Consider the following 13,489-nt stretch of genomic DNA (forward strand, 5'->3'; position numbering starts at 1 on the left):
TTCCACCTACGTTTTTGATCAGACATTTTCAGCAATGAGCTTGGTTAATAAAGTACCATATGTATTGGCAGACGTTCAGGTGGGCAATCTGCTCCTGTTATCAACCTCGAAAGTAAATCCTAATATTGAGAAACTTAACTGAAAAGCAAGTTCAGAAATCACATTGAGCGGATTTAAAAATCGGATTCTTTGGTTTTCTATTAGAATTTCAATTTTTTTGTTCTACTTTCAATAAAAAATGGTTTTAATATTTTCACTTTCACTCTAACTCTAGTGGCTTATTTAATACAGTATTTGTTTATGCATCCACCTAACAACATATTTTAATGTTTTTTTATTACTTTATATTTGTTTACTTTTAATATTATTTAGTTTATCTTTAACTACTAATTTAAACGGGGTATAGGGATGGTAGGACACCTCTACACCCAGTTTAATTCGTGCCCATTTATAGACACGCCTGTAAAAAAGGTTGGTCTTCAGATCTTATGCCAAAGGTGGTCATACATAAGGCATAAAAAGTTTGTCTAATCTTTCTAAGATTCAATTATTTGTGTATTGCATGATTCTGTCTCTTAAAACAAAAGTCCAAACTTTAATATGTTTACTTTAAGTTTTAAAAAGTAATTTGTAGAAAATAATTTATTTGAAGAAAAGACTTGCAGCTGTAATTTTTACACTAAAAAATTTTTAGAAACATTTTTATATTTTGTATATATTTTATTGAAATCTAATTATTCGCTTTCAGTTATCAGAAACTTTAATAATTTAAATTTTAATTTTTTTATACTTTTAAAATTGAGATTAAAATAGTAACAGAGAAAAGTATCATAAAAATTTAAGTAAATTTAGTTTCTAATAAAATGCATAGAAAACTAAAATCATTTGCCACGCATTCAGAAACTGATAAAAGTTAATGTCTCATTACATACTGGCACTTAAATACAATATTTTGATGATTCTGTTTACGATGTGTATTTAGTACATACTATAAATTGTTATAAAAATTCAAAAACAAAGTAAAAGCTTGCATACAATCCTGTTCTAAATTAAATTAAATGGATTTTTTTAATATAATTTTCATCATTTTTCATATTTCCAAATGCTTGGCAAAGTCTTTTCATTTTTGATCATTTTACAGGTAATTTGATATTTTAATACATGCTTGTTAATGTCTGTATAAATAAATAAAATGCAAACACTTATGAAGTGATTGAAATGACTGTGGGTATTTTAATCAATTCAACAATCTGCTACGTGAATCTGTTTTACAGTCATTTTTTTTCAAATTCTGTTCAGAATAATATTACAAGACACAGAGATTGTTCTTACAACAACTGCCAGTTGGTATATTTCTTTTGCATCAGGAACAAGAACTGCTAGTAGATAAAACAATGATTGTTATTTCTCTTCTTCCTGGGCTATTTATCCCACGCAAAGAAATTTTAATACAAATACATCTCTTTTTTTTTGATCGTATCAATTTGTGCTGGAACAGAAAATAAATTGAAGAACCATAAGTGACAAGGGAATAATTGCATATCCTGACAAAGAATAGGATACATGTATTACATGATTTCCACAACATTTCTTGTTTCACAAGAGATGAAATTATTCAATTTATAATATATGATGGTATTGCTGGCTATTTTCACAATGAATAGAAAAAGTATCTTCCTGTTTGTATGGAAAATAAATCTATTGTCTGAATAGAACTAAACTTCCAAGTCAATCCATTAACAGTTATGTAGACAGAATACAAAAACCATAGTATGGAATTTTATCCTAACAATTTGTTGACACATTTTCTGAAAAGTAGGATTTAGGAGTGGGTGGCAATTTTTATTAATTATTTACTAAGCATGTAACATGAAGTTTTCAAGAAAACTCACAATTACACCTACAGAATCACTGTGATTTTTCATTTTTTTTCTACAGTGGCTATAGATGCATTTGCTGACAATGGATTGTTATTACACACAAACTTGAGCTTAGCTTGGCAAAGCAGAAAGGACCAAGATTTCGTGTGAGCATTTATATATTTTCACAAAACTGCATAATGTCTCCACCCAATTTGGTCTGCAGTTGTGGTACCTGATAACAACTATGGTACAGGGAACACCAAGTAGTAGATGCCCATCAAACACACACATCCAAAAAGTTTATAATGTCTTGGATCCAAGAGGGAAAAATTATTTGGTTCACGGCTAGTGCAGTTTGACTGCTGTTGCTAAGTATCAAGGCAGCACCACACAATTATTCTGGACAGCTAAACTGTCCACCACATGGTTCTCACTCCTGATTGGTTTTTTTTTCATTAAGCAGGTGAGATTGTTTTCTCTTGGTAATTTTTTTTATTCCAATTATATAGTAAACTGTTTGTAAAAAACTGAGGTCAATAATAGTTCTGGCAACAATTAACCCAAAAGTGGGTATGCTTGATGAAACAAACCCAACAATAAAATTACATAGAGATCCATCCCTGAAAAATTGGTAGATGCATTTATTTGTACATAAAAGATTTTTTCCTCCACGAGTATTTTTAATAATCAGTCATTGTCAACACAAGAAAATAAAGTGGCAACACTATCTTGTAAGAATTGATGCTGTTGTGTTGTTATCTTAGGATCTACGAGCATTAATCTTGGCAGAATTTGCAATGAACACTTTTACAAAGGGAATAGAACCTGACCATGAAACACCAATACATACAATAGGTCACAAGTGTACTATTTAAGAGACTGTAGATAAATAAAACAGCCTGGTTGAAATAGTAATCTTAAAATGGTTCTCTCTTTTTTTTTTTATAAATAATAAACAATGTTGAACAAAAAATCTATTGGCCGATGAAAGTCACCCTACTGCATCAATTGTATACCTCATCTGTTTGGAGTCAAGTGACACCCATGTCTTCATACAATCAACAGTTTTGTAGTGACAAGACAAATGATGGCGGTGAGTGATATGGAGAGGAAAACTGACATGCAGATGAAACTTTGAAAAACTTGCATACTTTGCTCCCTTAATCCTCCCAATCATAGTCACTGTACATGATACTACATGTTACATAGCCTCGCTGTACACTACTGTTTGTGTTTTAGTTACAACATACAGAAGTTTATAGCAAGGGGAATGATGCCATTAAGAACCTCTTTCTTATCATTAGAGGTCTGGAACCACACACACACATACAAACACAAATGCATACTTCATGCACACAAACAAATGAACGTACATGCACACATTTCATGAATTTGTGTCACTGGGCTTCCGATTATCAACATCAACTTTTACATAAATTGGCCAGAAAAGTGCTGAGGATATTAAAACCATGATCATAAAAACAAAGAAAAAATAATAATAAAAGTCTTATTCCCACCCTAAATCACAAAATTTTTGTATCTGTACATTACAAAAACAAAATTTAGATACTGACCAATTATTAAGAAGCCAGTGAAATAAAGACAAGAGTCTATATCATAAAACATGAAATGAGTATTATGATGGTGGTCAGTTACTTTTCACTTGTTTGCAAATTGTTAAATCTAATATTTTTTACAGTAATGTGGCAAAATGTATTTATTATTGCATGGAGTACTTAGGATGTTGTGTGTTCTTCTCAAACCTCTATCCATCTTGTATACACACATTTTAATCTTCATATATTGCCATTTTCTCAATCTGATCCTAAAAATATTAATATAATTAATACTTATTTTAATCTGAAAACAACAATTGCATTAATTCTTTGAAATTAAAAGTTTTTATACCTGGCACCTTTGTTTCTTATTTAGCTTCACAAGGGTGCTGACTGATGGCTAGTACAAGCCTGCAAATGGCACTGCATGTCAATTCCTCCACCACCTCCAGACATCTAAATTAATTGTTACTATTTTAATTCTTTATAAAAATACAAATATTTCATAATAAAATTTATTCTCAACTTACATTTTCTTGACCATAAGTGGGAATTCCATAATCACCCATTGGAGGACCATCTTCCCGTGGTGTGCCAGGACCATTGGCAGGTGAACTTTTCATTCCATCCAGGCCATCACCTATATAAGTGTACAAAATTTAGTTTTGTACAGTACATATAATTATATTGTTAAATTCAAATGCTATGAGAAAGCCACTTGTATATATTTATTAGAAGTGTTGAATACAATTGTATGTTAAAAAGTAATCATCAAGGACATGAAAATAATCTTGTCTAACAAAACTGTTACATACTTTATATAGATTATTATTATACCATAGAAAATTGTTATAGTATGTCTATTATTTTGGTGGTGTAAATCCTGGTGTATATACTAAGTCTTAGTACTATACAGGACCACCAAGTTCAAGATGTAATTCTAGAACAAGCTACTATTAATCTAAAGTTAAAATTATATAAATAAACTTCATATGAATAAGCTCTCAAGAATTATAGTATCAAGTTTACTTAAATTACATAGTATAAGATATTGCAAATAATTTTGAGCAACAGATGATGATATGATTTATTAAAAAAGGACATTAGAAAAATCTTCTCCAGTTATAAGAAAATTATGCTTATATTGTTTTAAATAATTAAAAAATTCATTTCTAAACTGAAGCACATTTGAACTTTGTACCATCATCAATAGAATTACCTTTTTAAATGTTAAAAGAAATTTATCTTAAAATAATTTGTGTCAAATGCAAAAAACATAAATTATATTATTATTCAATTAATAAAATTAGACAAATATATTTAGCTTTAAATTGTATAATTTTAGTGGAAGTTATTAAAAGGTTAAAGTTAATCTAGTTAATCTATCTAGGTTTCCACAAACATCTTTTTTGCTTGATTGCATAAACATCTTTTAATTTTGAAGTTTTTTTCTTTTTTAACATTCCAAATAAATCTATCTAGGCCTCTAACAATGAACCAGCAAGGTTATAAAAAGAATTTGGATTTTATATTTCAAGACAATAGAAATTTAATTTTTGTAAAATGTTGTGAATATGAAGGATCACTTTAACTTACTGAAAAAATTAGGATTAAATTTAATCCTAATTTTTTCTTTTTCTTATAGGTTTGTAAAATGAATTTATAAATTATTTAATTAATACTTAGAACAAATTTATAAAAAACAATAATACTTCATCATATTGTCAGAAACTGGACAAACAAATTAATTACAGATGATAAAAATCCTGAAAATTAGTGGTTTGTCATAAATTAAATATTAATTTTATATTTATAAGAAACCACTAAATTTTCAGGTAAATACGTGCAAGTTAATTTTTATAAAAGGATGTGTTTTTATAAATTGATCTAATATACCTTATTCATACAATAATTATATATTGCAATGTATAATGCTATTCAAATTCATGATAGAAATGGTATTTGTAAAAATAAATAAATACAACAGAACTTTGACTTATGTTCTGAAGTGTTTTTTTTATGATCTATTCAACAGACAACTTCATTTTCAGATGTCTCCATACCTATTTTTAAAAAAACTACCCTTTATAAAACAATTTTCAATGATCTCATTCTTGATCCAAACAAAATTGCCCAAAAGATAAAAGAATTTTCCTACTTGACACTATCGTATATCAACAAAAGTCATATTAATTTGTCTTTGACTATAATCTAGTTCTAATATTCTTGCACACATTTTACTTCTGTAGTATGTTTTTAAGTTAGATTGATTCAGCTATGCAACCAAGAAATCAAGTAATGTAGGTGACCAATTTCTCATTTTTCTACATTTTGTTCTATTCTGACACAGTTTGTTGGTACACTTAAACATCCTGTATTTCTTTTATTTTTATATTTACATTGCTATTCATTTATTTTGAGTGACTTTGTGTGTCTTCATGAAATCAGTTGCAACAATTGCACCTCTATAATCTCACTATAAAAATTACTATCATGCCATATCAAGTACATATTAAGATTTTTATTGTTTTAGTTTACTTAGCTTTATTACTTATACTCCAGATAATATAAAAGTAAAGATAGTCACAGTAAGTACTATTTATTGTGATCACCAATTCAAAATGATAAAATTCTCTGTATTTTAGTCATTATTAGAATCCTACTTTCAGATATTTGATTTAGACGAATATCAGATATTTTTGTGTCATCTTCAAGGCAGGTGGTGATGATATAGCCTATACTTTGTAGTGTGAATTCAATACAAGCAAAAATGAATAAATATTTTACATAATTAACTAACACTGGAAAATCTGAAAATATTTAGATTTTGTTCATTGAATTTTGTACAATTATCAAACAAAACAAAGAAGTTATATGACAAGCAAAACATTCATTAAAATGCAATTAATTTCTAATGTGTTGTTTTATTTAAAATAATTAAGACATTATGTAATTACAATAGTTTGTTTAATGAAGCAATGTTCAATAAAAAATAGCCATAAAATGATGTTTTATTATTGTAACTATTATTTTCTGAAAAGCTTTCCAGAAAAAATTTTAGTGTTCCATTTTCATATTTTCAATTTATGGTCACCTTAAATTTTTTGTATATACTGTACAACATTACATATTATAATGGCACATTGTTAAGGTATGAATGTATTGTACAATTGTCTACCAAAGCAAACTTTCAAATTATATCCCATTTAACTAACTAATTATTAAAAATCAATCATCCATAACATTTGCATTTGAACAGTAATCACCATTAAATCCTAAAGCATCTAGTGATTGGAAAAATTAGTCCTAGAAGTCTTTGTTTCTGGCCTTGTCACAGTTCTTTGCTGTGTTAATATACATGTTCCTTCAGTGATTTTAAATCCTTTAGCACTTTCATGTTATATATACAGTATAAGTATTTTTGTACAATGGCTGATCATGAAGTGCTGTTTTGCCTGCATTGTAGATACAATATTCAGCGATAATTTTTGGCTATTCTGTCTTTATCCACAATTCAGCTGATGCACTCGTGAGAAGAAAAGTTCTGATTCTGCATCTATAAAAAATGTTCTCTCATTTTTTCCATAGGTTGAACCACCCATAGGTTGCAATAAAATATTCCCCTATTTTTAGCTTTCTTCTGCTTTTATTATGCACTTGTTAATGGGCTATGAATGCAATTTTCATAAACATAGCTTTTAAAGGTTTGGTTTAGCACAGGCATGGCCAACATATGGCCTGCGGGCCGGATCCAGCCCGTCGAATGAATTTATGTGGCCCGCAATTAATCTCTGAATATAAGCTACTCAAGTCCAAATAGCTCGATGAAAAATTCTGATTGCCTTAAAGGAAAAAAGATTAACAACTCACTGTGTGTTTAGAGGTTTTAGAGTTAATGCTCCATTACAAATCTCTTAAGTACAGCATAGAATGTTGAATAAAATACTTTCTTACTGGAACCACACAATAAATAAAATCAACACCTTTAAATAATCCAGCAAATCGTTTTTTAATACTTTAAAAACGCTTTCGAACGCTTTAAGCGATCATCATCAGTTAACTTTGTGAATCGAACGAAGAAATTCGAAACTACGTTTCAAACGTAGTTTCGAATTTCTTCGTTCGATTTTATTTATAGAATGTTGATAATGCATGATAGAGATTACAGATACATTTTCTACACTATGTACAATGAGATCTCACACCACCTTAAAATCTTCCTAGGGCAGCCTCTGGTTTGGCCTGTGAAAAAAGTTTTCTTTCCAATTCAGCCCGGGGGCAAAAACTATTGGCCACCCCTGATTTAGCACCTTTGCTATCTTTCCCAATTCAATTTCTCTTGTAAACCATGTTTTCATTTTTTTTACTGATATTTGTACAGAGTGAAATTTCAAGAAAGTTCAAAGATGTCTCTCAAATTCAAAATCCAGAACTTAATATATTAATAATAAATCCATCAAAGTTCCTTTACACTGAAAAATTTTTGACTGGAGCATCAGCCTGACAATAAGATGTAGTAGTTGATATAATTTTCACATAAACAGAAGGTACATTTATTCCAATCATTATTCATTTAACCAGATAGTATTATAGTTCTTGATTAAATTTTGAAATTTATAAATGGATGCTGTTTGATTTGTGAGAAAAATTATTGATGTTGGCAATTTTGATTCAATAATAATATTTCTTGACCTGATATGTATACTTTAATACTCCCATGTAATTTATCTGAAAAAGATTAAAAGTGTATTTCTGGGTGTATTATAAAAAAATTATCTGATTAAATATGGAAATGATAATTTAAAATAAAAATTGTTTGAATGTAATCCAGAGACAAATTTATTCTATCAAAAGATCAAGAAAATTCTTAATATATCAATGGATTATACCTTTTAAACTAGGAATGAGAAAATTCAATCAATATATTTCAAATATATATTATTTAAAATACAAAACTTAATTTTGTTTGGTTTCTACATACAGTGGATGGAACCTCACTTAACAAGCATAATTCATTCCAGAATTGTACTCATTAAGCAAAACAATTTTTCCCATAGAAATTAATGTAAAATAAGATAATGCATTCCATGCTAAAAAAAATACTCAAATATTTTATGTTATACAATTTTCTTTGAATAAATGTTATATGTGCATTGTTAAGGAGCATGAATTATCATCATCTTTTCTTCTACCATGGAATAAACCAACCTGAAATGAGAATTAGATTTGCAGAAAAAAAAAAATCAGATAATATGTTTGATAAACACTCCAAACGATATGCCAAATTCTTGGGCTAAGTAAAGGCTGTAATTAAATATTAGAAATTAATTAATTTGACTAGATGTAGGCAGTTATGCTTCTAGTTCGTATTAAATTTAATGACCACTTAAACATTTCTAAAATTTAATTTGGAAGACTGATGGAGCATGCGCACAATTCAGGACTTTCCCTCTCCTCGTCACTCGTTATGCAAAACATCACTTGTTAAGCAACGCAATTTTTTACACTTTGTTTTGTTTGTTATGCGAAACACTTGTTATGAGAAATTCCACTGTATTACAAACAAGTGGTTCTCTCTTTTTGCTGCTCTTGTTTATTTATTTTACTTAGTGAATTATTAATTATTGTTTTTATTTCATTTGTTTTAAGGTTGGGGATTTGTAAAGGAATTTTCTTGATTTTGAAAATGATATGGACTATTTCATTAAAAAATCCCTTACTATGCCTAGTAACTTTAATTTACCTTCTGTTGAAATGTCATTGCTTAGAAGAAGAAAAAAATGAACTTCAATTTAATGATGATGCATATGCTGATAGTATTTTTTTTTAATTCAAACTAATCATATTGAATTATTTTACTAAGAAGTTAACTAATATCTTAATATAAATCAGTATCTAAAGAACTTCCATTTAAATTACCTGAAGACATTCCATTCATCACTGGAGGACCCATTTCTGGTCCCATAGGTCCCATTGGTCCTTCAGGGCCTGGACCCATTGGAAACTATATGATTACAAACAAATAGTTATAATTCAGTCAGTTGTATTATAATTTAAAAAGAGAAAATAAAATACTAACCCCAGATAAACTTCCACCTGGGACAGGTTTCATCATTGTATACATTCCGTCCGCTCCAGAACCTCCAGAATCTAATAAAATAAAAATCCTTAATTAATATCTTGAAATTCTTTTTATGCTTATGTAGATAAAAGTTTGAATTTAAATAATAATAATAATTTTATTGAAATTTTAATATGTAAAGTATTAAAAATGTTAGTAAGATATCAAATTCATATTTTGCACTGAAAGAAGTAAAAATTATTTTAAGTATGCTTTTTAATAAATTAATAAAGGATTTAGGCATAAAAGCAATTGTTTCTAAAATTAGATAATTAGTATGAAATTAATTCAAGTGAATGGGTTTATAACACTAAAATATAAACAAAAATTGAAGTTGTATGCTGGTCAACAAGCATAAAGCACATCAAATCCATGGTCCAGCCTCAAATTGAATGACCTAGCACAGAGCAAAACTGTTAGTATAAAATGACCAAGATGCACATGCTAAAGAGAGCTTTGGTTAGTAGCTGTGAAAAATCAATGCTAAAATTTTAAAAACAGAAAAAATAAAATAGCAATAACAAAAAAGTTGGAGAGACTCCAGAAGCATGTATCTTCACCTCTTCTTGGAGTGGGAGCATTCATTCTGTGACTTGCAGGAGAATAAGGACCAGTTGAACCTAGAATACAGGAATGCTGGAATCAATATGTTATCAAAAGATAATTATTATGAATCACACGTCTTTCAAGATGCATCCACCTTTGGATTGTTGTCATGCAACTCCAATAAACTAAATTAATAGAAATTTCCTAAAAGATATTAATTAACATCAATATTAACAATAATTTAATACAATATTTACATATGAAAATAGAATACGTGAACTTTTAATATAAAAACTACAATCATCTTTTTACTAATTAAATAATAATAATGTTGAAAATTCTGTATTTGCATAGAATGAAAACGTAAAATTTTGTCACAACATATTTATATGTTTAGTAGATCAATCTCTCATATATTCAACATTATAAATAAAAATTTATTAAGAATTTCAACCTGATTTTAACCATTAAAGTTTCTAAAATTGATTAAACTGATAAACATAAATTTATGAAAATTACTCCAAATTAGTCAATTATTAACATTTATATATTATTGTCAATAAAAGAGATTCTGATCTCAAACAGAATTAGTTGAATTAATGCAAGAAAGCAAGTTTTACTCTTGCACTGCATAAAAATTTTTTTAGAAAAAGACATTCAAATTTGCTGCTAGTAATAAATATTACTAGCAGCAAATTTGTGTTTTGTGTTTCATTAATAAAGTGGAAATAAATAATCAATATTTTTATTGTAAAAAATTAATTTTACATTTATTCAAAAAGTTACTAATTGGTGATACAGGTACAAAAACTGCCATCTCTACTGAGAGCAAGCTTGAATGTGTTTTTGATCAAAATCATTAGAATATATAAAATTCAAGAATAAGTTTATAAACATGATTATTAATAATTCAGTTAAGTAGAATTTCCTATCTGAAATCTCTAAAGTAATTAGACAGCTATCAAGAATATTAGTCATAACTGAAATTATTGTAAAATACAAAAGAGGATATTGAAATAATCAAGTGACATTCTGAAACATCACAGTCTATATAGCTAAAATGAAGATTATAAAACATATTGATAAGCAGCATGGATTACTGGAAAGTTTCAAATTTTGGTTACATATTTAATATTGTTATTAGATGTATGTTTTTGTTAAAATTTTTGACTAAAGCTAAAATGTTTCCCAAAACTGAATAGCTTTGAAGCAATTTATAATAATTATTATGTTAACCAATTGGAATTATCATGTAGGCTGTTTTTTTCAAATTCCAATGGTCCATAAAGCAAAGACAAGTGTAAATAACAAAATGAATTTATTACGAAAAGTTAGGTACAAACATGATTACTTTTTGACATAGTCACCGTGAAGATTGATGCATTTGTCATATCTGTGGACGCGCTTTTCCATCCCTTTGTCATAGAATGTTGCCGCCAGTTAATTGAGATGACCTTAACAACGTTGTTTTAAAGATGTAAATGTACTGATGTAAACATAATATATCAGAAATACTTGGTTAAATATTAGTTACTGCTAGTTTTAAATTAGTTTGATATGAATCTGTTAGCCGGTTTCTTGTTTTAATAATTATTAAATTCATTGCAGGGAAAACTATTCATACACATAACTTGTAAAAAATAACATTTGAATTATTGCTGGGAAATTGATATATTTATTCATATTTTATGTGACACGGGCCACAAAAAATATTAATGTGGGCCACGTAGGCCAGGGATGGGCCGTACAAGATGGAAGGAAAAATACAACTAATTTTGGAAATAAAGCAAACTTAACTACTTTCCAATATTCTAAATTCATACATAATAAATTTTAATATTTTCACTTTTTTATTTGCTGACAATATCTTTATTAAATTTCCTTACATTCTAAACTGAGAATTATCTGAAGAGGATGAGTTGAAAATAAAATATTTATTTCTATTCTATAACAAACAATTATATAAAAGTGTGCTAATTTCTTGCCTTTTTTTTATAGTTGACTTCACATCATTGTATAATAATTAATTTTATCTTTATTGCATTATATGCAATTTATTTTCAAACTTTGTTTCTTTTTTTCTCAATTTAATTTTTTTCAAACTTTTTAATAATTATAATTGAAATTATGGATAAATGAAAATATAAAACATTTTTTGATTTAGAGTTAGTCAAATAAAAATTATTTAGATTATGAAAAGCTTCCTCCATATGTAAAAGTAAATTCTATACAATCTGCATAATGTAATTACCAAAATTTCCTGCGTATAACCCACAAAAATTGCTGTAATGTAGAGCCTGCACTTGCTTTCAAATTGACATTAAAATGGAGAATTCATAAATTATTTCAGGAAAATTTGGTTCAATTTTCCCTCTAAAATTATAATACAGTAAATAGAAAGCATCTGTTACAATTACGATCATAATAAATGTAATTTTTATTTTGATGTTTACAGACAAAAGATTCACAATTGTATATATCTTTACATTCAGAATTATATGATTTTCAGTAAAAAAAACCTCAAATTCAAAACTTTTCTATGGAATAATCTGGATCTAATTGAATTTTTAGAACAGAAATTGAAACTAGAACAAAATGGAATTGAAATAAATAAATAAATAAAAATTTCTACACAATCAATATGAAATATATCAATACAAAAAATTGTAAAGAATAAATTCTTTCTTACAGCTATTTAATGTCAATAATTATCATACATAGATTACATTATACATATAAAGCAATGTAAACCTGAATATTAATTTGAAATATTCGAATTTTATATTTTTTTGATCGCTTTTTTCATTTTCACTTATTAATTTCAAAATATCGTACTGTACATTATTTATTCAATAACTAAATTTCTCAATATGTTTGCATAACCATTTTATAAAAATAAACAGGGTCTTATCCTATAATACTTGACAACACTACATTTTGTGTTATCAAATATTACTTATAATATAAACTCTAACTAAAAAGTTATAAAAGATGACCTATTCCAAATAAGTTGGAATATAAGTTTAATTTTCATGTTCAATTCATCTCTACTATAATTTTGTAATTTTTAATACTGACTTATCAAGGAGAGTAAATGGATGCAAAATACCTCATTACAATAATGCTGTATTCAATATTGCTTTTCTACATGGTCACATGTGCCAATGTCAACTGAACAATTACTTAACATTTTCTTGCATTGCGGCATCTAGTCATTTTATTTGAATCATTCATACACATACATACACATTTATATATGTGTATGAATGATTCAAATAAAATGACATAAAAAAAATATATATATGTGGCATTTATAAAGTTTATTAATCCAACACCTATGAGAGCAGAACAGTGCCAGATCTGGATATTGCTATATATTTTGTACTAGTGCATGCATGCTGTTG

The 13,489-nt window shown here is 27.6% G+C and overlaps 1 protein-coding gene across 1 annotated transcript in view; it reads right to left on the minus strand.

Annotated features, from left to right (window-relative positions):
* Window positions 1-1,207: 1,207 nt before the first annotated feature.
* The window catches only part of LOC111615093 (single-stranded DNA-binding protein 3-like), a 29,815-nt gene continuing 17,533 nt past the window's right edge, over window positions 1,208-13,489 (minus strand). The window contains exons 12-17 of the mRNA XM_023356483.1: window positions 10,100-10,159; window positions 9,498-9,568; window positions 9,338-9,422; window positions 3,949-4,058; window positions 3,771-3,874; window positions 1,208-3,687 (exon numbers count right to left, since the gene is read on the minus strand). Coding sequence (XP_023212251.1) covers window positions 3,797-3,874; window positions 3,949-4,058; window positions 9,338-9,422; window positions 9,498-9,568; window positions 10,100-10,159 — 404 coding nt within the window. The 3' untranslated portion in view covers window positions 1,208-3,687; window positions 3,771-3,796. The remainder of the gene's footprint in view (window positions 3,688-3,770; window positions 3,875-3,948; window positions 4,059-9,337; window positions 9,423-9,497; window positions 9,569-10,099; window positions 10,160-13,489) is intronic.

Source organism: Centruroides sculpturatus, unplaced genomic scaffold (genome assembly GCF_000671375.1).
Source record: "Centruroides sculpturatus isolate CEXI.00-Female unplaced genomic scaffold, Cexi_2.0 scaffold2351, whole genome shotgun sequence".
Taxonomy (NCBI): Eukaryota; Metazoa; Arthropoda; class Arachnida; order Scorpiones; family Buthidae; genus Centruroides; species Centruroides sculpturatus.